The sequence below is a fragment of the Dreissena polymorpha genome, chromosome 8, assembly GCF_020536995.1.
Source record: "Dreissena polymorpha isolate Duluth1 chromosome 8, UMN_Dpol_1.0, whole genome shotgun sequence".
Lineage (NCBI taxonomy): Eukaryota > Metazoa > Mollusca > Bivalvia > Myida > Dreissenidae > Dreissena > Dreissena polymorpha.
This window is the reverse complement of record NC_068362.1, coordinates 5,295,641-5,318,818: the sequence shown is the minus strand read 5'-3', so window position 1 is coordinate 5,318,818 and position 23,178 is coordinate 5,295,641. Positions and strand designations below refer to the sequence as shown.

Here is a 23,178-nt window from a genome sequence, read left to right as displayed (position 1 = left end):
ATGCAATACGCCTGGAGGGTTCCCCACAACACCATCAGTGTGGTAGTTAGAAAAGGGGTAAAGGCCATCATTGAGGAGTACACAGATGAATTGTTGTTTTTCCCAACAACTGAACAAGGATGGAGAGACCTGGTTTGACAAATGGTACCAGAGATGGAAGTTTTCCCATACAGTTGGTGCCATTGATGGCACGCACGTGGCCTGTGAAGCTCCTCCTAAATATGGCTGAGAATTTTACAAGTACAAAGGCTTTTACAGCGTGGTCCTGTTTGCCATGGTGGATGCTGACTACAAGTTCACCTACATTGACGTCTTAGGCAATGGCTCATCCTCAGACGCTCAGATCTACAATGAAAGTGATCTCCATCTGGACCAGAACAGGATGCATGCCTTTCCTCAGCCAGACCACCTACCGAATGACAATCAGAATGTGCCTTACTTCATCATCGGAGATGACGCATTCTCACTGCGGACCTACCTCATGAAACCGTACAAAACCAGAAAGCTCACCCATGAAGAGCGCATCTTCAACTACCGGCTGTCCAGGGCAAGCCGGGTCGTGGAGAACGCATTCGGCATCCTGGCCAACAGGTTCCAGATTCTGCTCACCACCATGCAACATCACCATGAAACTGTCAGAACCATCGTGGAAGCTTGCTGCATCCTCCACAACCTGATACGCACCCGCTATCCAGTGCTCCAGAACAGACTTGTGGACCGTGCACAACCAGATGGCAACCTGCAGCCTGGGGCATGGAGAGAAGGACGGAACTTGGAGGACACTATCGTCGTGCAAGGCCCAAACACAGCCTCGCGTAATGGGAAGAGGCAGCGTAACCTACTCAAGCATTGGTGCAACACCCCTGCAGGATCAGTGGACTGGCAGGAAAGAATGGTGGCTATGAACTGAACACTGCGCAGAACACTGAGGATACACTTGTGCATTGTCCATATACATGTAATATGTTGATTACTTTGTTGTAAATGTTATTTGTAATTGTTAAAGAACCTCGAACGTTAATGGTGCCCCAGTATTGGACATGCAATGAACAAATTGTACTTGTGTTTGTTTGAAATGTTATGAGATTAATAAAGAAACTTGTGATACGATTAATTCTTGATGTCATATTACATTAATAAAAGCACTTTATGTTTAATCCATTAAGTCCCAGTAGCGTCTTTCCGCACCTCTGAAAATTTCAGTTTCTGAAGCCATTGTAATAAATAAAACATTTGCTCCAAAAAGGAGCTCTATTGCTCTATTGTTTTCAATGAGTTCAGTACTATGGGGTCTTGTAAGTCGTTAAGCCTGTAGTAAGCTGTCTTTTTGGTAATTTTAGTCAAAGAGGTAGACTCTCAAAATAGCCTGGGTCTTAATGGGTTAAAACATGTCTTGTTTAATACTTGAAGGTTTTTTTTTAAGTTAGAATTTCCAATAAATAAAGTAGTCAAGAATAGTTTAATACAAATGCTGTTTATTAAAGCTCAACACTTTTGAGACCACCCAAACACACAAGTGCACATAAAAACAATAAACATCAAAACAGCTTGCCAGCTCATCCCTTAAACAAAAATCACATGAAATAACTGAGCAGTCCCTTCAAGTCACATCACAAGCAGTCTCAATTCTCCTCAACGGTGGCCCTTTTCTCTGCCCGTAAATCATCAGTCCCTTGAGCTGTGGCGGGGATTGGTATGGATGGAGCATTTATATCCTGTCTTTGAAGGTCCTGGAGAATCCACCCCTCGCTGACGGCGCTCATGTTGGCTTGGTTAAAGGAGTAAAACTTCGGCATGTCTGACAACATGAGTCCTGCGCTGGAGCTCCTTGGGGTGGAGGGCGGCTGGCTGCCTCTGGGTGTCTGCAATTGCTGGAAGTGCTGAGGCTGGTGCTCAGGCTGAGGCTGCTGCTGGAAGCCGTAATGCTGAGTCTGGGGCTGGTAGCAATGTGGCCGCTGCTGGTAGAAGGTGAGTGTGGGTGAAGGTACTGAGGCTGGAGGTGGTTGAGCTGGAGGGAGGGGGTGGGGGATGGGTCGCTGCATCTCGTGGAGGATGGTCGTGATTCTCTCTACTGTGAGCTGGTACTGGGCCTCAGGTAGTTGTTGGAGAGACTGGGACATGTACGTGATGAAGGGCTGTCGTGCATGGCTGATCTCCGGGGCTTGGACCAGTCTCTCCAGGAGGGCGTTGGTAGCCTTCATACTATCTCTCATCTCCAGCATCGCAGGGGCGTCTTCAGGCTCGGCTCTGGTGGCGGCACGGAGTGGTCTAGTGGTGGTGGAGGAGAGAGCTAGTGGAGGTGGGGTGCCCTGGGACCTCGAGAGTGCCGCTTGAGTTTCAATGAGCGAGAGGGAACCCTCGTCTTCTTCCTGTTCCTCGACGTCGTGGGAAGGCTGGCGAGAGATTCTGGTCGACGCCGAGGGCTGGGCTTCTGGAGGCTGGTTTGCTAAAGTTTCCTTTGTGAGGGGTATGTTTCTAAGTGGCTGGCCTTTCCTTGGCTTGACCTCCTTGTGCAGGAAGGCGCAGTTCCTCTGGATGAACAGTTATCTGTCCGTCAAGTTCGCTGTAGCCTGACCAGACTTCTTGCAGATAAGCTTAGCGTAGAGGTCCCGGACTGACTTCCACCATGTCCTGAGAACTTCAGCTCCCTCCTCAATGTTCAGCTCTCTTGCCTTCCTGGTCCAAAGTTCCGTCTTCTTCTTTGTATCCTTGTAGTCGGTGGCCCCCTTCCTCCACAAAAGATCGTGCTCCCGGACCCACTCGATGACTTGCTCCTGAGTGTCATTGTTGAGCAAGAGGGCCTTGCGGCGAGACTTCTTCTGCGGCTGACGCTGTTCATCGTCCCGTTCAGAGTCTGAAAAATATAACATTTGAATAGAAATAATAAATGTATAAATGAAACATATATTATTTAGATCAATTTGTTTTGATTTTTCATTGCATATTTTCACATTATCATAACCTTCAGCACCAGCAGTAGCACGACCCTCCTCAGGTTGGTCATCACCGGGTGGTATTTCCTCATTGTCAGGCTGGTCCTGTGTCAGGGCCTTCTCGGGCTCGTCATCAGAGTCTGCAAAAAATAACAAATGAATAATAAATAAGCAAGGTCAACGTAATTGAAAGATTATTATTATCATTATTATCATCATCACTATATTTCATACATTTTCATTGGTGATTACCTTCATCAGCAGCTGCCCCTGCCTTGGTTGTGGTAGCAGTGGCTGTGGCTGTGTTAGCAGTGGGTTCTGGTGTGGCATTACTGGTCTCTGCAAAATATAACAAATGAATATTACATGAACAATCTCAACGTGATTGAAAGATTATGGTTATTATTATTATTATCATCACTAAATTTAATATTTATATTGGCGATTACCTTCATCAATAGCTGTCCCTGCCTGGGCTGTTGCAACAGTTGCTGTGTTAACAGTGGCTGTGCTAGCAGTGGATTCTGGTGTGGCATTACTGGTCTCTGCAAAATATAACAAATGAATTATAAATTAAAATGTTGAAGTAAAATACATAACAGTATTTTTTCACAGTTGTTGAATATTTCTCGACACAACTAGTGGGCTACCTATATTTACCTGACTCTATTGGTTCAGCTGCCTGCTCAGTACTGATCTTCTTGGAGGCTGCTGCCTCTCCATCTCCAGCCTTCCACTTCTTTTGTCTACGTGGCATGATGAACTTCAACTATCGTCTTCTATCAAAAATTATCAGAACGTCTATCAAAGCGATCCGTTCAGTTCCGTAGTCAGAAGCTATACCAACTTTAAACTCCCGCCGAGCCGACGCGCGCATGTGCAGAACGCCGCTCTATCAACGCTCGCGTCAACGCTAAACCAACGCTCGCTACCGCTTGCTACCGTTAAACCAACGCTTAACCAACGCTGGCTTCAGCGGTGCACCGATTTTTTCCCCATTTTGTGCGCGATGACGAGCGTTGCCAAAATTCGGCCCCTCTTCATACCGTTCAAGGAACGCTCCAACAAAGTTCTTGCGGTGTGACCTGGCCTTTAGAAACGGATGGCTATCGCATGACCGTAAGCAATCGGTCCATAAGCAATACAAGTTTGTACTGGTGCTCGACTCTGGATAACGCCCTAAACGATACAATTTATACACATAATGCAAAGTTTCAAATGCTTATCATCTCACCTCACATTTAATATTCCTTAGCGCCCAACAAAATAATCGTTTAATTCAGCAACGCCTATTTAATAGTCTCTTTTATTAATGAAAGTCACCAGTGACGTCATCGGATGACCTGCAATGACGTGTAATGACGTCATCATCAGAACATGACTGTGACGTCATCTACTTTCAGAACAAAACATATTATATCGACAATGATCTCAGAGCAGAATTATAACGGAACGTACGACAAAGATATGTGCGCGTATTTAAAGAAAATAAACACAACATCATGGGCTTATTATCGTTCTAAGACGCAGACAACTGCCTCCAGCCATTTGGAATATCTAAATCACAAATCGGTGTGGCATAACCCCAGTTTCAGTAAATTCTCGTCGGGTCTGCAGGACACGTTGTGCGAAGCTACGATTATGGAGCTGAACGGATGCGTCAATACTCGGTGTCAATATATCGAGCCAGTCACCGACGGGAATGTAATGGATCCTCTCATACTAGATGGCAATGAATTCCTCTTATATGAAACTAGCTCTAACTCGGAATTGTATGAGGCTACATTGATAGAGTCAAGACAACTACCATCACCATTACACCTGGCCACAGAAAAGAGTGTGCAAAACAGTAGCTCTTGTGCCGATTTGTTTGAAGGTGAAAGAAAGTAAGCGAAAAATTTACCACAGCTAGTACATCGGTACAAAGAAAAAGGCCGTGGAGCCAGCGGCGATTTGTTTGAAGATGGACGACGTAAAGCGGGAAATCTACCACAACTAGCTTATCCGTACACAGATAAACGCGTTCAGCAGGACAGTAGCTCTTTCTTCGGGTTGTTTGAAGGTGACCGACAGGAATCCAGAAAATCATCAACAGAACACATCCACCATTGTGCGGACAAGACAATATCTTCGAGCAAGTGATTTAGAGAAGGGCAATCAAACGACAGATTCAAGCACCAATTCACAAAGGCTTTTGCTTAGAATATGATGTTTCCAAAGTGTTGCAAGCTTCCGGAGGCAAACGAGGAAACTAGGTCAACCAACTCAGGGATTTTTTTCTTAATTTGGGGAAAGGCCGAGCTTTCCTTTTTTGAGTAAAAGAATATCAACAAAACTGAAAAATGGGAAATAATTTTCTTAGGTAAACTTCATTTTTTTAATTTCGCGTGATTTTAAAGAAGTTGTGTTTGGGGAAGGGATCTTTCTCTTGACTTGCGGGAAGAGGCCTGTATAAAGTCTTTGTTTAAAAATGAAACAAAGCCCTGCAACTGAAAAAGAATCTTCGCTGAGCGTACATGAAGCTTTTTACTAAGTGATGCTGTAAAATTAAATTAAAAAATCCGTCAATATTTCAAGACTATAACGAGCATGGGAATGTTCGCAAAGCGCACGTGAAGCTTTACTACGAGGTAACACGCAAAATAAGGAATGCACCAATTGGTCAAGCGAGCAAGAAACACGTTTTGAACCGCAAATCTGGAAACAACATCGACCGGTGGCAATGTGAAAAACTCGAATCCAGAGTCTTCATCAAAGATTCCAGTAAATCCGGGAAACATTCAGGACCTTAAGTGGTTTCGTGGAAAGATGCCGAATACGGCCTTCCGGTTTGTTAAGTACTGATATAGTTTGGCGCTCTTCATACTGGTTTTGTGTTTAAACTTTAAAGCAGTATTAACATGTTTCAGTACAATGTTAAGTTGTAAAGAATTTACGTCAATTTTAACCTATGCTATAGAAAACAATGTTGTTTGGATATTTGTTAATTTATTCTATACTGTGATCTTTTAATGCATTAGATGAAACTCAGTATTCATTTTTTGCCGTGTGCGCATACTATCATACGTATCAACGATTTTTTTGTTTTGCATATTTTAGACGGCATGTTACCCGGGGTCCGTTTTGTAAAGAAGTACCCGAGCCAACAACGACATATTGAGCACTAATGAGTGTCGTTATATGTAACTGACTGAACTACTTTTTAGCCCAACAAAAACTTACAAACGAAACGGTTTTAGCAGGACCTTCAAACTTTTACAATTAACAATTATTTAAGATATTATATATAGCTTTAAAGTTTGTTATAAACTCTTAAGCGAACAACAGTGTTTTTTAATGAATTATGCAAGGCATACAAGGGCCCTTAACAGATAACTCATTATTTACTTAACATACAACATTGTCTAATGGAAATCGTCCACATGATACTAATTTGTAAAACGAAAACAAAAAATCTCCATCGACACCATGCTCAGGATTTTAATTGCGTCGTTGAATATATTGTATGAATTTTCATTTGCCTTAAGTTCCTCAAATGTATTATTTTTTAATGACCGATAAGCTACCAATTTCAGAGGTTGCATATACTTCCACGAAAGACGTCACTAAACTTTAATTTTTGCAAATCGTTTTCGGAGTAAAGATAGGTTTCATCTAATGATGAATTATTACTTTTCTCTGTAAAATGTTTATTCTGTTATGTGGTGTCTTACACGTAGTACTTGTGACAATGCGTTTAATACACGGTTTGCTTTAAGAGGGGCTTTGTTATAATTCACACCACTTTCTCTCTTTAACAATCCTGTATCTCTTCCGTGAAGCCAGAATAGCTTACATCATTAATCGAAAGTTTGTACCGTATAATACCAAAGTTGAGTTGACGCCAAAGTTCGGTTCAATTGCTCTTGCATTTATCATTTAGGTAACATAAATACTGATATAGTCAAATCAAAAGGGAGATACTTCCTTACACGAATTTAAATTTTTCGCTCGACCAAAAAAATTTATTTCGAAATCAAGCCAGAACAGTACAACTGTTTCAAAATTGTCTTTGTGGGAGCATATATATGTTATAGTTTTGTTTGCGATCTGTAATGCCACCTCTTTTTGGAGATGCATTAATCTTAAACAAGCAAATGATATTAGCGATGTTGCGCTTACGACCGGAAGTTATTGAAAATTGAACAGAATTGAGAATATAGATAAGTTTTACGAGTGAAAGCTGTTTTACCATTTTGTACCTTTAACAAATCGGACAATGTAGTTAAATTCACGCGGGACGTTTGTACATTTTGAGAAGTTAGAATGGTAAAAGGTAAACTGGTGCTTTTGTCTGTGCTAATTTCGAATTTAATAAGTTACGACTACAATGAATTTAAAAAATAGTTTCAAGCTTCGATCTACGAGTTCATTTTCTATTTCCTCTATAGAGCAACACGAGACACGATGGCACTAATTAAAGGCTATGTATATTATATTGTTTGCCAATCTAGACTACCTAAATATTAACGTAAGTATGGAGTATACTAAATAGCAATATTGCAGTTTCTTTTATACGTTTCTCTTCTCGGTTAGAAAAAGAGCAATAATGTCACACACTATGTACAGAAAAAGATGAAATCAAGAAACTATCGGGAGAGAAAAACTACTTTCTTATCAGAAAACAACTTTAAACATCAAATGATAACAACTTGGACCACCGCCTATGGTAAAGACGAACCTCACATTAACCCTAGAGTTAATCACAAAACGATTTTGATATAATGTACATTTATGCTGACAGAAAATGAAAACATCAATGCCCAAAACATGACGCGCGAATCGAATATTACCCATTGAAGTTTCGTTGTGTCGTAATTATGGCAAATATGCATTAACGGTAACGGGATGTATTTTTAAGTTATACGTATATACATAAAATTGGTCCATCTATAAAAGATACTTTACTCTCAAATTTCAATTTATCTGCAGTCATTTGTCGGACAAATAAGGTGTACGAAACATCGTAAATCCAAATAACAAAAAGACAAGAATATATAAACTGATAATCTGAGTCGACTAATAGACTGTTAATCTGAGTCGACTTATAGACTGATAATCTCAGTCGACTTATAGACTGATATTTTGAGTCGACTTATAAACTGATAATCTGAGTCGACTTATAGACTGGTAATCCGAGTCGATTTATAGACTAATAATCTGACTAGACTTATTGACTGATATTCTGAGTCGACTTATAAACTTATAAAATTGGTCCATCTATAACAGATACTATACTATCAAATATCAATTTATCTACAGTCGTTTGTCTGACAAGTGTACGAAACATCTTAAATCCAAAAAACAAAAAGACAAAAACATATAAACGCATAATGTGAGTCGAATAATAGACTAGTAATCTGAGTCGACCTAAAGACTGATAATCTGAGTCGACTTATAGACTGATAATCTAAGTCGACTTAAAGACTTATAATCTAAGTCGACTTATAGACTGATAATCTGAATCAACATATAAACTGATTATCTGAGTCGACTTATAGACTGGTACTCTGAGTCGACTTAAAGACTGATAATCTGAGTCGACTTATAGACTGATAATCTGAGTCGACTTATACACTGATAATCTGAGTCGACTTATAGACTGGTAATTTAAGTCGATTTATAGACTGATATTCTGACAAGACTTATAGACTGATAATCTGAGCCGACTTATAGACTGATAATCTGAGTCGACAAATAGACTGATTATCTGAGTCGACTTATAGACTGATAATCTGAGTCGACTTATAGACTGATTATCTGAGTCGACTTATAAACTGATAATCTGAGTCGACTTAAAGACTGATAATCCGAGTCGACTTATAGACTGATAATCTGAGTCGACATATAGACTGATAATCTGAGTCGACTTATAGACTGATAATCTGAGTCGACTTATAGACTGATTATCTGATTTGACTATAAGACTGATAATCTGAGTCGACTTATAGACTGATAATCTGAGTCGACATATAGACTGATAATCTGAGTCGACTTATAGACTGATAATCTGATTCAACTTATAGACTTATAAAATTGGTCCATCTATAAAAGATACTATACTATCAAACTTCAATTTATCTGCAGTCATTTGTCGGACAAATAAGGTGTACGAAACATCTTAAATCCAAATAACAAAAAGACAAAAATATATAAACTGATAATGTGAGTCGAATAATAGACTGGTAATCTGAGTCCACTTATAGACTGATAATCTGAGTCGACTTATAGACTTATAATCTAAGTCGAATTAAAGACAAATAATCTAAGTCGACTTATAGACTGATAATCTGAATCGACATATAAACTGATAATCTGAGTCGACTTATAGACTGGTACTCTGAGTCGACTTATAGACTGATAATCTGAGTCGACTTATAGACTGATAATCTGCGTCGACTTATACACTGAAAATCTTAGTCGACTTATAGACTGGTAATCTGAGTCGATTTATAGACTGATATTCTGACTAGATATATAGACTGATAATCTGAGCCGACTTATAGACTGATAATCTGAGTCGACTTATAGACTGGTAATCTGAGCCGACTTATAGACTGATAATCTGAGTCGACTTATAGACTGATATTCTGACAAGACTTATAGACTGATAATCTGAATCGACTTATATACTGATAATCTGAGCCGACTTATAGACTGATAATCAACAGCTTAAGGATTATAACTAGTGAATCAATGTATGTGTTAGTGCATGTTGTGTATTTTGAGTAGATCTTGACAACGCGTGCGAAACGAAGTCATTATCTTCTTATCGCTGTGCGATCACCATATCCAATACGCCACTGAGAACGCAACTTAATGATGTCATGGGGTCATGGTGATAATAAAATATTACAACATGCATTTTATATTTAAATTGATATAGTAAAATATTGAATGCACGTATATTTAACTTCAGATAGCCGCAAGGTGTGTAAACAAAAGTGCCCAATGAGATTTAAATTACACTGCTTATGTGCTTAAAAAGTATGTACTTGTGATGACTGTACAACTTTTAAAAAATCCCTCAATCGAGTGCAATCCTATCGATTTGCTTTGCTTACGTACTTCATTAAGTAAATGTGATTTATCTCAGAATGCACGTGTATTTTAAATGCAATAATGTTTGTGGAAGAAATGAATACGCGAAAACAATCATGCCGAAACAGATTGCTTGTTTCTAAAAATGTTTACAAACATTAAAGTTGGTTGATCGGCTTAATTTTTTAAAATATATAATTGCCTTATTTCTTACTTACTGTAGTTATCGAAAATGCAATTACATGCAGACATTTTCAAACAACGATTTAAACAGTAAATCTGAATTTAGTTAATGTTGTTTGATTCTATTAAATGTGAGAATCCGGTTTGACGTGGCAAACATGATCGAAAGCTCAATATCGTATTTACGAATATTATATAATATAGCAAACATGCTCGACAATTAACCAGGATTACACAAGAACAATTCTAGTAGGCAAAACTAGTATCATCGGTAACGTAAGTGGACACAAACAACTTTTTCTACTCTTAATTTAGTTGTCTGACATAAAGATTTGTAACTAAAGCGCTATATTATGAACATTTTTATTATTATATGTATGTGTTTGCAGTACTAGTAATCTTAATGTTAAAGAACTTATTCCACATGTATTGTCAGACATGTCGGAATGGTTTTTCTTTGTCTGTATCAACATTTTGACTACCTTCACGCCCCAGGCGGCTCCACTGTTTATGCTTATTTTAGCATTACTATGAAATCGTAAGTTAATGTAAACTGATTACACATAATCCAGCAATTTAAAACGGAATATTCGTACATCACGCAGCAGGCAACCGTTTCTAGTAACGCTATTTATAGGAAACTGTCCACGTACCTACCGCCAATAAGAACAAACTCCACTATCACCACCAACTCAAGTTGGATCATAAGTTCTAACATATTTTCTAAATTTCGGAGACGACATGATGACCTGACAGATAGATAGACGGACGGACAGCTGGCCGGACGAACGGACGGACGTTCAAACATACGTTAAGATAGACATACAGACATATGGAAGGACAGACAGATATGCAGACATACAGACAGACAAACATACATATATTCATACGTACGTACGGGCGGACGGGCGAGCGGGCGGTCGTTCGTGCGGGCGGGCGGGTAAACGGACGAAGGGCGAACGGACAGACAAAAAGAAAGACAGAAAGACAGACAGACAAAAAAGCAGGCAGCCTGAGGCTGGCAGGCATGCAGACAGACAGACAGACAGGCAGGCAGGCAGGCAGGCTGACTGACTGACTGACTTAGAGACCGACTGACTGACTGACTGACTGACTGACTGACTGACTGACTGACTGACTGACTGACTGACTGACTGACTGACTGACTGACTGACTGACTGACTGACTGACTGACTGACTGACTGACTGACTGACCTGACTGACTGACTGACTGACTGACTGACTGACTGACTGACTGACTGACTGACTGACTGACTGACTGACTGACTGACTGACTGACTGACTGACTGACTGACTGACTGACAATAAACAGACAGGGGGCGAGATCATCCGGCTAATACCTTTTTTACAACACATGTCTGACATCGAGACATTAAAGAATATGTCAAATATAAGTTTAAAAATGGTTAGTGAAACGAAGAGATCGGGTTTGATTCCTCAAAATACTGGCATCAAACGCAAGAACACATTATTTTGAATCATGTTTGTAACAAACTCTCATTTTATGTGAACTGCATATTGCATAGTCGTATGTCTACCCTCGAATATCGGTGTGATTCATTTAATATTTTAAGTGGCATTAGAAACAAAAACACCTGAAACAACAAAACCCATTTAAGGGCAGTCATTGTACCAAGTGCGTAAACACACAACATTATGATAACTGGTTTCAATTGTCAGCTCCGATAAATCGCACGTTAGGCTACATGTTAGTCTTTCCAGTATGTGCTGGGTTTATTAATATTTTAACGGGACGAACATCTTGACATCGAAGCATACATTCGAATCAAAAAGGTCGAATTAGCTTCAAAAGTAAATGTTAAAACACGTGCATTCTTCCAAATTTGCCCATTCACCAAAAACGAGCAAAACATTAAATGTAGCCTACTGAGTAAACACAGATAACAGCCAGATGCGGTGATTCAAAATACAATATACTCTATTCTATTCATAAAACGATAAGTTAAAGCACAGTGTAAATTTGAAGTAATTTGTTTGATGGTATTAAATTAGACTTTGAACCTAAGTCGTAAGTGATCCAGTCGAAAACTTTTTTCTTCTACATTCTTGCTGGTATTAAAATGTGTTTGGGGAAAGCTTAAATTGTATGATAATAATCCCTATTGGCTAATAATAAACTCAAATGCGAAGAGAGCACGATATAGAACAAAGATTATGGGAATATATAGAAAACAATAACAAAAATAATTTATATTATTGTATTTAAATCGACCATAACCACATGATATGTTATAGATTAGAGCTATGCTCGAAACATTCAAATATTCTCCTGGAGGATGCAAGGGAAATACCACTGCAGGTGCAGTATCAGCGGGGGTTTAAGAGTTTACACACGGGCTTAACAGAATGTAAGCACACGGTTAAGAACTTTATTTTTGAAAATATTTTAAGTTACTGAAATACATTTGCGTAAAATACAGTTTTTATTGTAGTTTGTATCTTAAGGCACAAGAATAAATCCTTGAATATGCTTGAAATTGGTGACAAAATTTCACGTTGAGGGAAGCATAAACGTGCATTATCAATCGAATTTTTGAACAAGAACACACGTTTATTAAATAAAGTAATTCCGATGTATTTCACATTGCCATAAGCAGCATACAAATGTGTATTGTATGCGATAGTTAAAATTCTTAAGAAAACTTATTTTTAAAAAAATATTTGTGTTTACATCGATTAACGTTTAATTGGGATCTCACAAAGTCACGTGATCCCGAACCCTTACTGTCTGGTAACTAAATTGTATATCAGCGTGTTGTCGGATATGCTTAGGACCAGTTTGAAGATTTTGTTGTGTATCTTTAAAATGTCTGCGTTAACCCATTTATGCCTAGCGTCTAGGCATTGGCAAACAACGAAGACCCAGATGAGACGCCGCATGATGTGGCGTCTCATCAGGGTCTGCGCTGTTTGCTTACAGGAATATCAGTAAGAAATATTCTAAATATAGAAATAAGTATACTGGTCATCCCTAAATTTGGAACTAAATTGATTCAATTTATAAGGATGGGAGAGTCCACAAGGCATAAATGGGTTAACACAACTCAGTATGTACTACGAACACTCAGTTTCAAGTGTTTCAGGCAACAAGCGGATACTCAAGCTCATGTTATAATTTAAGCAACTCTGTATATTTACTGTTCAATTTCAATAGCCGAATTATTAGTAGTACGTTATACGCCATATCAATCGTATATTTGGTATAACGACACGTTATAACAATGCATGCATCCAAGAACTTAAAATAAACAAGGTGTAATTTCACATGCTTTAAGAAATAAAATGTTTACAGTTCAATTTATTTTTCAGTAATAACGGTGTTCAAGTTATAGGCTATTATATATTCATCCGAAAATACTTAGTAAACAAGTAGAGCGAAGTAACAAAGGAAGAAACTAGCGGCGTAAAGGTTGATATTTTCCTCTCTCGTATGTTATTTCGCTAAGGTCTCGTCAGAACCGAGAAGCACCGACGCCACTTATACCGGAACCGACGATACTGGGCGGGACTGTGACACATGAAGCCTGCTTGGCACACTGGGCGACACACGTTTGCCAAGTTTTATTGCTTAGTTGCGTCATATTGCGGTGCCGCCTACGTCAGAACCGCGATAATTCGGCTCAAATTATACCGGAATCGACGTCATAGGGACGGACGGCGACACTTCAGAAATACTCGGCTCACTGGGAGACACAAGTGTGCCACGTTTCATCGTTTTCGGACACAAACGTTGCCTGCTGCAGCCAGTATAAGGCTCCCATTATATGGTAACGGGGCGATGACGTCACCTTGGGCGTTAACACGTAAGCGTTACAACGGCGCCGCTCGAAAACACCTTGGAATTTCGGCGCCACGTTTGGCACGCGTTAAGGGTTCACACTGACCCGTCGAATGGCGTCAGTACGGTCGTAAAGGGACGTCAAATAACGACGCCGCTAATGTCAACACCGAAAACCCATGGCGCCATTTAAACCGGAAACGTCGTCACCGGAAGCGACCGCAACACCAAGAGCCTGCTAAGCACATTGAGCGACACACGTTTGCCAACTTTCATCGCTAAGTAACGTCATATGACTTTGCCGGCTACGTAAGAACCGCGATCATTCGGCACCACTTATACCGGAAACGATGCCATCGATACGGACGTTGACACTTAAAACATGCTCGGCTCACTGAGATACGAAAGTGTTCCAAGTTTCATCGCTCTCGGACACAAACGTTGCCTCCGGCATCCAGTATACGGCTCCTATTATAAGGTTACGGGGCTATGGCATAACTATGGCGTTAACACGCAAGCGTTACAACCGGCGCCGCTTACAAACGCCTTGACATTTTGGCGCCAAATTTGGCACGCGTGTAGAGCTGACCGAAACCCGTCGAATGGAGTCAGTCCGGTCGTTAAGGGACGTCAAATAATTAAGCCGCTTACGTCATCGCCGAAAATCCATGGCGCCATTTATACCGGAAACGTCGTCACCGGGAGCGACCGCAAAACCTAGAGCCTGCTTAGCACACTGAGCGACACACTTTGCCAACTTTCATCGCTAAGTTACGTCATTGGAACGGATGGCGACACTTAAGACATGCTCGGCTTACTAAGATACACATGTGTGCCACGTTTCAAAAAACTATTCCTCCTGCATCAAGTATTAGGCATCCATTATAATGGCGTCAGTCCGGTCGTTAGAGACGTCATATATCGGCGCCGCTTAGCCCCCTGCGTTGAATAATAGGCTCCTATTATAAAGTAACGGGGCGATGACGTCATTATGGGCGTTAACACGTAAGCGTTATAACCGACGCCTTGGACTTTTTGCGCCAGATTTGACCCGCGTGTAGGACTCACCGAGACCCGTCGAATGGCGTTAGTCCGGTCGTTAAGGGACGTCAGAATCGTAAACCCATGTCGCAACTTATACCGGAAACGACGGCAATCGCTCTACTACAGACACACCTTGTGCTGTCCTTTATTTATTTATTAACTTGTTTGAAAAATATTAATGTCTACAGGTGTTTGGTAAAACAATTCAGGCGTTTACATCATCAGAAATGTAATGTTGTTGCGTCACTCATGGGATGGAGAGGCGCATATATGGGCTGACTGAATTTAAGTGAAGGAAGTTGTGACTGACTGACTGAAAAGGGTGTAATTTTTGTATCGTGCTTTTTGTAAATGTGTTGCGTATATTTTTGCCTGGTGAGATCATTGATATTGTGTAGGAAGTTTCCATTCAATAAGGCATGGGTTGGTATAAAACGTTCGAACTCTCTATATTGAGGTCACAAACAATAACTTTCCGGTTCTAGCTTCTCTACATGAACACAATAATGATTCTTATTGCGCGAATACGCTCTTAATATCACGGAACCATGCAAAACCTGTCAAAACAATTATAGTAAAACAAATGTACCGCGTTTGCTAGACTCGATATAATTGCTTAATTAAATAAAGAACAAAACATTCACGCTGAAACATTCGTACGGGGTTTGATGTTTGTGGTTTAACATGAAATGATTAACACCTACATAACACGCTCAGACATTCTTACTTGAAGTTGAACAAGAAAACACAATTTTAGGTAACGGAAATTGTATGTGACGTATTCGTATTCGTATTGAATGCTTTCAGCTTTTATGAGTACATACTTACAGCTCAGCGACCCGAAGGGTCATAGCTGGTAGCTGGATTATTGCAACTAGTATGTGGATTTTCGTGTAGAAGACACTTCCTTTAAACGAAAAATACCACAAAAGCGGAAAGTGTCCTCCCTGATTAGCCTGTGTGGACTAGACAGGCTAATCTGGGATGACACTTTACGCACGTACATTAAGCCCAGTTTTCTCAGAACGCGACTCATATGTTTAGTGTCCCGGGACTGTATGTTATTTTTTGTATACGCGTTTCTTACCGCTAATATGTGCATGATCTGAAAGCCTTTTTTTTCGACATATATATTTTAGACATGTTTTCTGTAGTCGGCAAATACGTCCTTGTTGCACATCTTGTTTCCACCATGTGTGTGTTTTACCCATCCCGATATCCTGAAATACTGTTATCACCTTATAACGACCTATTATCTTGTTATGACGGTTTAGCATCTAGACAATATGTATACTTCTCCTTTTTAGGACTTTATTTGTTCAAATTAGGACGTATTTTCCCTTGATGTTATAAACGTTATTCCTAACAAAGACTTAATATCTGTTTGGTGGAATGTAAATAATAATTATCCGAAAACAAGTTTCACACTTTTCTGACATATTTCACCTTATAAGGTTTTTCCAAAGTTAGTTTTGGTTCGTTTGGATACGAAACTGAGTAATAATTATCAGATTGTGGTACGCATGGACGCAAACAAGCTCATGTGGGCGAAAAACACATGTTTATCAAATGTATGAGGACTTTTTACAGTTATTTACAATTTGTCTTTACACTGTCGATGTTTCCGACATCCATGACGTATGTTGTAAGCGTTTAAACGACTGGCTAATCAGAAATTACCAAACGATGTCATTTTACGGGGATATGACACTGTGAACAACGTCTACGGCTGTTATGACCTTAAACAAAAAACGCTCGCTAGTTACATATTGTTGTAACATGTGTATCGGAAGGTATTTAACTGCGTTGTTACCGCGTGTGTTCGTAAAGTAATAGCGGTATTTCTTCAGTTCGTTATTGGACATTATTAATTCACGGATATAAACGTTGTCATATAAAACTGAAACGGCTGATGTTAATACTGAAAATGAAAATTAGTTCACTATTTGTGACATTTTTGTTGTTGCAATTTTGCAAAACACAAAACAATAATGGTAAGTGTCGGGCTAATAAATCATTGCAGTTTGTTTAAATAGAGTCGCGTTCTGAGAAAACTGGGCATAATGCATGTGCGTGAAGTGTCGTCCCAGACTAGCCTGTGCAGTCATTTACTTCATACTTCATTTTAACGAAAAATGTCATGAAAGCGGAAGTGTCGTCCCTGATTAATCACATGCATTATGCCCAGTTTTCTCAAAACGCGACTCAATTCAATCTGATCACGATACGGTTTTAATGGCAATCGCTTGAAAATTGTTAACGTATTCGGCGCATTTACGATGTAACGCAGTTACGGTGGTTTTGTCTTAATTTCACGGCTTTACATTGATTTTGAAGAAAGCATGTTTTTCTTAAAAAAAGTTAAATAAGTACCAGTCTTGAAATATTTTGAACATCTGAAATAAAGGAATATAAAGAAAATTTTGAAAACGTTTGCCTTTTTATAATGGAAAGCGTGAAATACATTTACTGATATTTTACCAATTAAGTTATTGCTTCGCATCAAAACTCAAGCAGGTATATAAACAGTATATATAATGTCGTGATATGCTGACAACGCACTGGTAGCATTACCAATGGAGCCGCATTCTGAAAAAAGGGCTTCATGCGGCTGCGTAAAGTGTCGTACCAGGTCACACTTTACGCACATGCATTTAGCACCGGTTTCCCACAACAAGGCTCAAATGGTCGGCACTCCCCAGGTAGTTCGCCCTCAACCTACAAATAGGTATCTTTCTGACGTACTGCAGGAATATAAAAACTATGTCTAGACCATTATCATCACATGTCTGTTACGCTCGGAAAGGGACTTGATCATAGATTTTGGCATATTTTGAAGTTTGGTCATTTAATGCTTTGAATTGATATTTGCAAACATCGGAACTAAACAGCCTCGGTATAAAACATACACGCGTACGCCTAAACCACTATCCGAGCTGCAATAGGGTATTTTATACTTTATATAAGAAATGCACGTATTTTCGCATTATGTAACCATAACAATAATTTCACATTATTTTATCGTTTCGCGTTTAGAACGCTTTATGATTTTATAAATTTCTGACAATTATTATTGGTAAACGAAAATGTTGTTTCAGTATAAGTCTTCATCGTTAGTGTTCTTTCGCTCACATATGTACATAGTTCATTTCATGTTTGAATATGTGACATAAAGTTGGTAAATTCTCATATTGACAAAATGTGATGCGAACAAGTCCCTTTAACCCATTTATGCCTAGCGTCTAGAAAAAAGGACTTGGCAAACAGCGTAGACCCAGATGAGACGCCGCATGATGCGGCGTCTCATCGGGGCCTGCGCTGTTTGCTTAAAGGAATTTCTGTAAGAAATATTTTAAGTATAGAAATAAATATACTACACATCCCTAATTTTGGAAATAAATTGATCCAATTTAAAAGGATGGGAGAGTCCACTAGGCATAAATGGGTTAATATACTCGTATACGACGTGCCTGTGCCGCCGCAGGTCCAGTGGAGTACAACGTGGACATGGAGGTGTTCTCAGGACGATCCAATCCCACGTGGAGGGTGAACACCCGCAGCCCGGTGTACGACCGTCTATCCAGGATGCTCAGTCGGGTTCGACCCACCAGGTACGACCCAGTCCCAAGGGTCAACAGTAAAAAGGCAAAGAAATGTGTTGTTACTCCTATATATTCATAGATCTTTTTAGCGTTTTCAAACGCTGTAGATAAATGTAAATGTCTGGAAATTATCATATATTTAACAGGTTAACAATGTTTATTTGTTTGATTCAAGAGTATATGTTAAAAAAAATAATTACATTGTAAGTCCCTATATATTATCGACCTTTTCAGCGTTTTTACTTGGTGCATATGTATATGTACATAATATTTCCATGTTGGAAGTAATCAATCATTTCTTCAACATGCTAGAAATTGTCGGTTGATCGGATGGTGCTAGTGTTTTATCATCGTGAGAGTAAAGTAATATGATGAAAAATGGGCCTGCTTTGTATGCTGATGAATTTTGATATAAAAATCTTTCTTAAGTTTTCTAGTTTAAACTGAAAAACAAGCACACATATTACTGCTTCCGCTCTCATCGAAAAAGGTTTCAAGTTGTTGCGTCTGAAATAGCATCCTGTTTCTATTATAATTTAAGAAACATGCAATGTGTGTTTAATGCAGACGCCTAAATTATTTATATTACGGATTGCTCGTTATCAAGAATATATTATATTCATCAAGCAGCTACATACATACAATTTAGAACATAATTTTCTCTTACAAGAATAAATACATATTCAATTTGATACAAAACTTCGTTTTTGACATTTTACAATATGTGGAACATGGCACGAACAACGGTTAACCTTTGGCTACACATGTTCACCAATTAGTTCTAATAAATCAACATTAATTAATGTGCGTTCAATTTGCAATGCAATTACATTGTTTATTTCCAGCTAATTGATTTAACGCTATAATGAACGATGTAAATTTAAAATGGTTTAACAGTTCGAAAAAGGACTTACACAACTAAAATATCCACAATTCACAATATCAAATCCATGTTAATAAATAAGCCATGTGGACATTTTTATCTCAGCTCGATATCTGACTATCCCATGTGGTGTTCTATAAAGTGTATAAATGTACCCATAATTACATATAACAATATTATACGATATAAATGTTACATGGCGCTCATTAATTTCTAACCATGACTCTGTCAGTAAGTCTGTCAACAATTCATTCATTCATTTATTTATTTATGGTTCCACTCCTTCATTAATGCAGAATGAAGGACAAGCTTGGCTACCGAGGTTTTGTGATTGAGGCGCGTGACGCGCTCGGAAACCGCCGCAAAACGACGGTGGGGGCCGGAAGTAGCCCCGCCCTGGAGATGTTGCTACTCAACTCCTCGCCATACCCGCTAGAGGGCGCCGTGAAGCAGACGGTCATGGACGCAATTAGACGTACGGTAAGGAAGCGATGCCAACGCCACGCAAATTGAGGGACGGGATCCACGACACTATTTCCTGATGATTGTGTTTATAAGCGACAAATCATGACTTTTATTTAGTGTGTAGCCTCTTGGATATAAATAGAATGTGAATTATATAGATTTATGTTTCCTTTTGTTTTACAGCTCTTGTTGTCAACAATAATTAAAACAGTACTTATGAGCGTCACAACCCAGTGTCTGTGATTTCTATCTTCATTATATACTGATTAAACGACATATATGGATTTCTGTTCAATGATTTGCGTTTTGCTTTCTTCTTTATGAAGGCCAAATGTGAACGAAACTTTCAGTAGTTTATACATGCACATATTTTGTCGCTTTCGTTTATTTCGTTAGTTTAGAACTATGTGTGTATTTATATTACGATTTCATCGATCATGAAAATTAGTACACGTTCATTCCATTATTTTCCCAATAATATTTGTAATCTTGTAAGCTGTGAAGGATTGTCATGTACGATGTAAATACATGTACACTGTAGCAAATATCTAAAGTGTTTGTTGTTTATTTTCCTATCATTACCAGAACCAACAGATATTTCCGGTCTCGCTTGCAATCGGTAATTTCAATGTCAATGACGACGATGCACTTCCGGTTTGCCGTCCGCCGACTTATAACCCGACGCTCTGGAATCGTCAACCTACTGTTCGCCTAAACAACTGTTACAACTACGCCACCCAGCGGCGAACAAACACGTTCGCGCAACCAGGTTGGACAAAGTAGATGTAGTTTAAAATGTTCCATATTTCCGAAGTCAAATTCTCAATATCATGTTCCCTTCTGCGGGATAAAGAAATGATCTTAGGGGAGTTTGTCTATGCATCTTTTCGGAGCAAATGGTTTGACGGGTTCCGATTGTTACCTGTCGCCATGCCATTACAAACAATCAGCGATAATGATCGCTTTTTAAAAAAAATGTTATTATCTACATTATCCATGTATGGTTTTAAACATGTACTTATTTTACTTTCATTTTTTTTTGCAAACGATAATTTGGTCATGATTAATCATCAGAATACAGAAAGAGAAGAAAACAAACTGACGATCTTTCACGAAATATGACGGACTTTCACGAAATGTGACGATCTTTCACGGAATATGACGATGTTTCACGAAATTTGACGATTTTTCACGGGCACTTTTTTCAATGTAGGACGCGCTACCGGACGGCAATATTCCCGACCCATTGAGGCCAGAAATGTTTTCTACGCCACAATACGGGACGGATTCATTCCCGTTCCATTCTTTCGACCCCGGACTTGCGTGATTGCACTGGCGGTGTGGCCCGGCGTTGACTATCACTTCTACAGGCTGGATAGCAACCGGCTCTGGTCTCACAAGCCCGGTCGAACTAATGCGAGAAACACGGATAACAGCGGCCAGCTAATCGTGGACCCGCGTATTGCCGATAGGGGGGAATATGTCGTCTTTGCTGGCTATCTGCTCAACCAACCTGCCGCCAGAGTGACCTAGGCACTTTCTGACAAGGCTCCTATGGGATATTATAGTCGTGTTCTGAGAAAACTGGGCATAATGCATGTGCGTAAAGTGTCGTCCCTGATTAGCCTGTGCAGTCCGCATAGGCTTATCAGGGACGACACTTTCCGCCTTAATTGGATTTTTGCTAAGAAAAGACTTCATTTAAACCAAAAATATAAAAGCGGAAAGTGTTGTCACTGATTAGCCTGTGCGGACTGCACAGGCTAATCTGGGATGACACTTTACGCACATGCATTTAGCCCAGTTTTCTCAGAACGCGACTCATATTTACATTGTATTTATTGCTTTCATTAAATTTCGTTATTCGATTGCCCCTATTTAAATTAAAGGTCAGTTCGCATTCAAGAACAGCGACATGTGTAGGTTTTTGGCACAAAAGACTAGCTAAATAACTCATTTTAAACATTATGATATAACTATTCAGATGGTAGAATTGAAATGATTTCCACACATAATTTTCACATTTTTATTTGAAATTTGCAAATTCTAGTACATTTTCGGTTAAGATTTCGCTAGGGAACTTTGTGAATACCGATTCTGAACATTTTTTCATTACGAAAACAAGACAACATGACTTTTTTAACAGAACGAGCAGTCTGCCATATACATATGGCTCGAAATTGTGTAAGTATGGTATGACGGGTTCAGTTTCAAAATAGGAGTGATATAATCATATGTGCTTTTTAATGGTTAGATACCTAATTTCTGTGTTCAAGTCGCGTCATGTGACGATGGGTCTTATGCCATATACGAATACGAATACGAATACGAATATTTATTTGCAGTCAAAGGCCACCAGCCCATAATACAGACAGTGTAATTGCATTATTATATAAAATAAACTGAGTAGTTAAAAAATACAAAGTCATATGATGCAACACACACAGGCACTTTTCTATAACAAATACTGCTATACATTATAATTTCAAAAAAATTAAATATCAAAATGCAAGTATATACATATTAAAAAGGTAAGCCACATATTATGATTCATTATCTATGCCAAACAATATAATTATGCAGTTTTTAAACCAAAACATGGTTTACCTAATAATGAAATACCTATGACAAGTTAGCATGCACAATAGTAACATACGTATAAAGTAATCTAAGAATCATTATTCATTATCAAATATGAATAAACAATTTAATACAATTTAATAATAATTTAATACAAGCATGCAGTATTCAAATGAAAGCTAGTTTGCATGATAATTACGTAATTATTACATATTAGCAGGCACATAAATATATATGTGTATATTTTATGGCAGTCTAAATACATGGGATTTACATTTTGGACATCTAATCCAAACGTTATAAATGTTGTGTGATATTGAATTGTCTTCGTACTTTATTACATTCAGACAAAAATTTGGCTATCAAAAATATGTGCTTGTCATTTTCATCGGCCATAAGCATATTGAATAAACGAACAGTTTCTATTAGATTCAGCCACTGCGGAATAAACAAATCGTGTCTAAGTGTGTTATACAATGGGCACTGCATAAACATATGGTACTCATCCTCTACAATATAGACATTTCGCATATGTATTGCTATAAATTCATATAAATTTCGTTCGGGCGGGACTCGGTCGCTACTATT

The 23,178-nt window shown here is 38.9% G+C and overlaps 3 protein-coding genes across 3 annotated transcripts; 2 read left to right on the top strand and 1 right to left on the bottom strand.

Annotated features, from left to right (window-relative positions):
* The first annotated feature begins 274 nt into the window (after nucleotides 1-274).
* On the top strand, nucleotides 275-910 carry LOC127842181 (uncharacterized). Its single transcript, XM_052371540.1, has one exon. The coding sequence runs from the start codon at nucleotides 275-277 to the stop codon at nucleotides 908-910; it is 636 nt and encodes a 211-aa protein (XP_052227500.1).
* A 712-nt stretch (nucleotides 911-1,622) lies between these two features.
* Nucleotides 1,623-3,690, bottom strand: LOC127842180 (uncharacterized). Its single transcript, XM_052371539.1, has 6 exons — nucleotides 3,594-3,690; nucleotides 3,383-3,478; nucleotides 3,186-3,272; nucleotides 2,963-3,073; nucleotides 2,571-2,854; nucleotides 1,623-2,531 (listed from the first exon to the last, which is right to left on the bottom strand). The coding sequence occupies exons 1-6, from the start codon at nucleotides 3,688-3,690 to the stop codon at nucleotides 1,623-1,625; spliced, it is 1,584 nt and encodes a 527-aa protein (XP_052227499.1).
* Nucleotides 3,691-16,879: 13,189 nt separating this feature from the next.
* Nucleotides 16,880-21,554, top strand: LOC127842950 (uncharacterized). The gene is made up of 5 exons (XM_052372750.1): nucleotides 16,880-17,054; nucleotides 18,545-18,671; nucleotides 19,842-20,025; nucleotides 20,596-20,779; nucleotides 21,224-21,554. The coding sequence occupies exons 1-5, from the start codon at nucleotides 16,973-16,975 to the stop codon at nucleotides 21,541-21,543; spliced, it is 897 nt and encodes a 298-aa protein (XP_052228710.1). The 5' UTR covers nucleotides 16,880-16,972; the 3' UTR covers nucleotides 21,544-21,554.
* Nucleotides 21,555-23,178: the final 1,624 nt, after the last annotated feature.

Bases quoted from the DNA above. Each gene is read 5' to 3' on its own strand.
- LOC127842180 (XM_052371539.1), bottom strand. From the start codon at position 3,690: ATGCCACGTAGACAAAAGAAGTGGAAGGCTGGAGATGGAGAGGCAGCA. The intron at 3,074-3,185 runs GTAATCACCAAT...TATTTTTTGCAG, and splicing joins AGGGGCAGCTGCTGATGAAG to ACTCTGATGACGAGCCCGAG. The intron at 2,855-2,962 runs GTTATGATAATG...TATATTTTTCAG, and splicing joins TGCTACTGCTGGTGCTGAAG to ACTCTGAACGGGACGATGAA.
- LOC127842181 (XM_052371540.1), top strand. From the start codon at position 275: ATGGTGGATGCTGACTACAAGTTCACCTACATTGACGTCTTAGGCAAT.
- LOC127842950 (XM_052372750.1), top strand. From the start codon at position 16,973: ATGTTAATACTGAAAATGAAAATTAGTTCACTATTTGTGACATTTTTG. The intron at 17,055-18,544 runs GTAAGTGTCGGG...GTGCCGCCGCAG, and splicing joins CAAAACACAAAACAATAATG to GTCCAGTGGAGTACAACGTG. The intron at 18,672-19,841 runs GTACGACCCAGT...TCATTAATGCAG, and splicing joins AGTCGGGTTCGACCCACCAG to AATGAAGGACAAGCTTGGCT.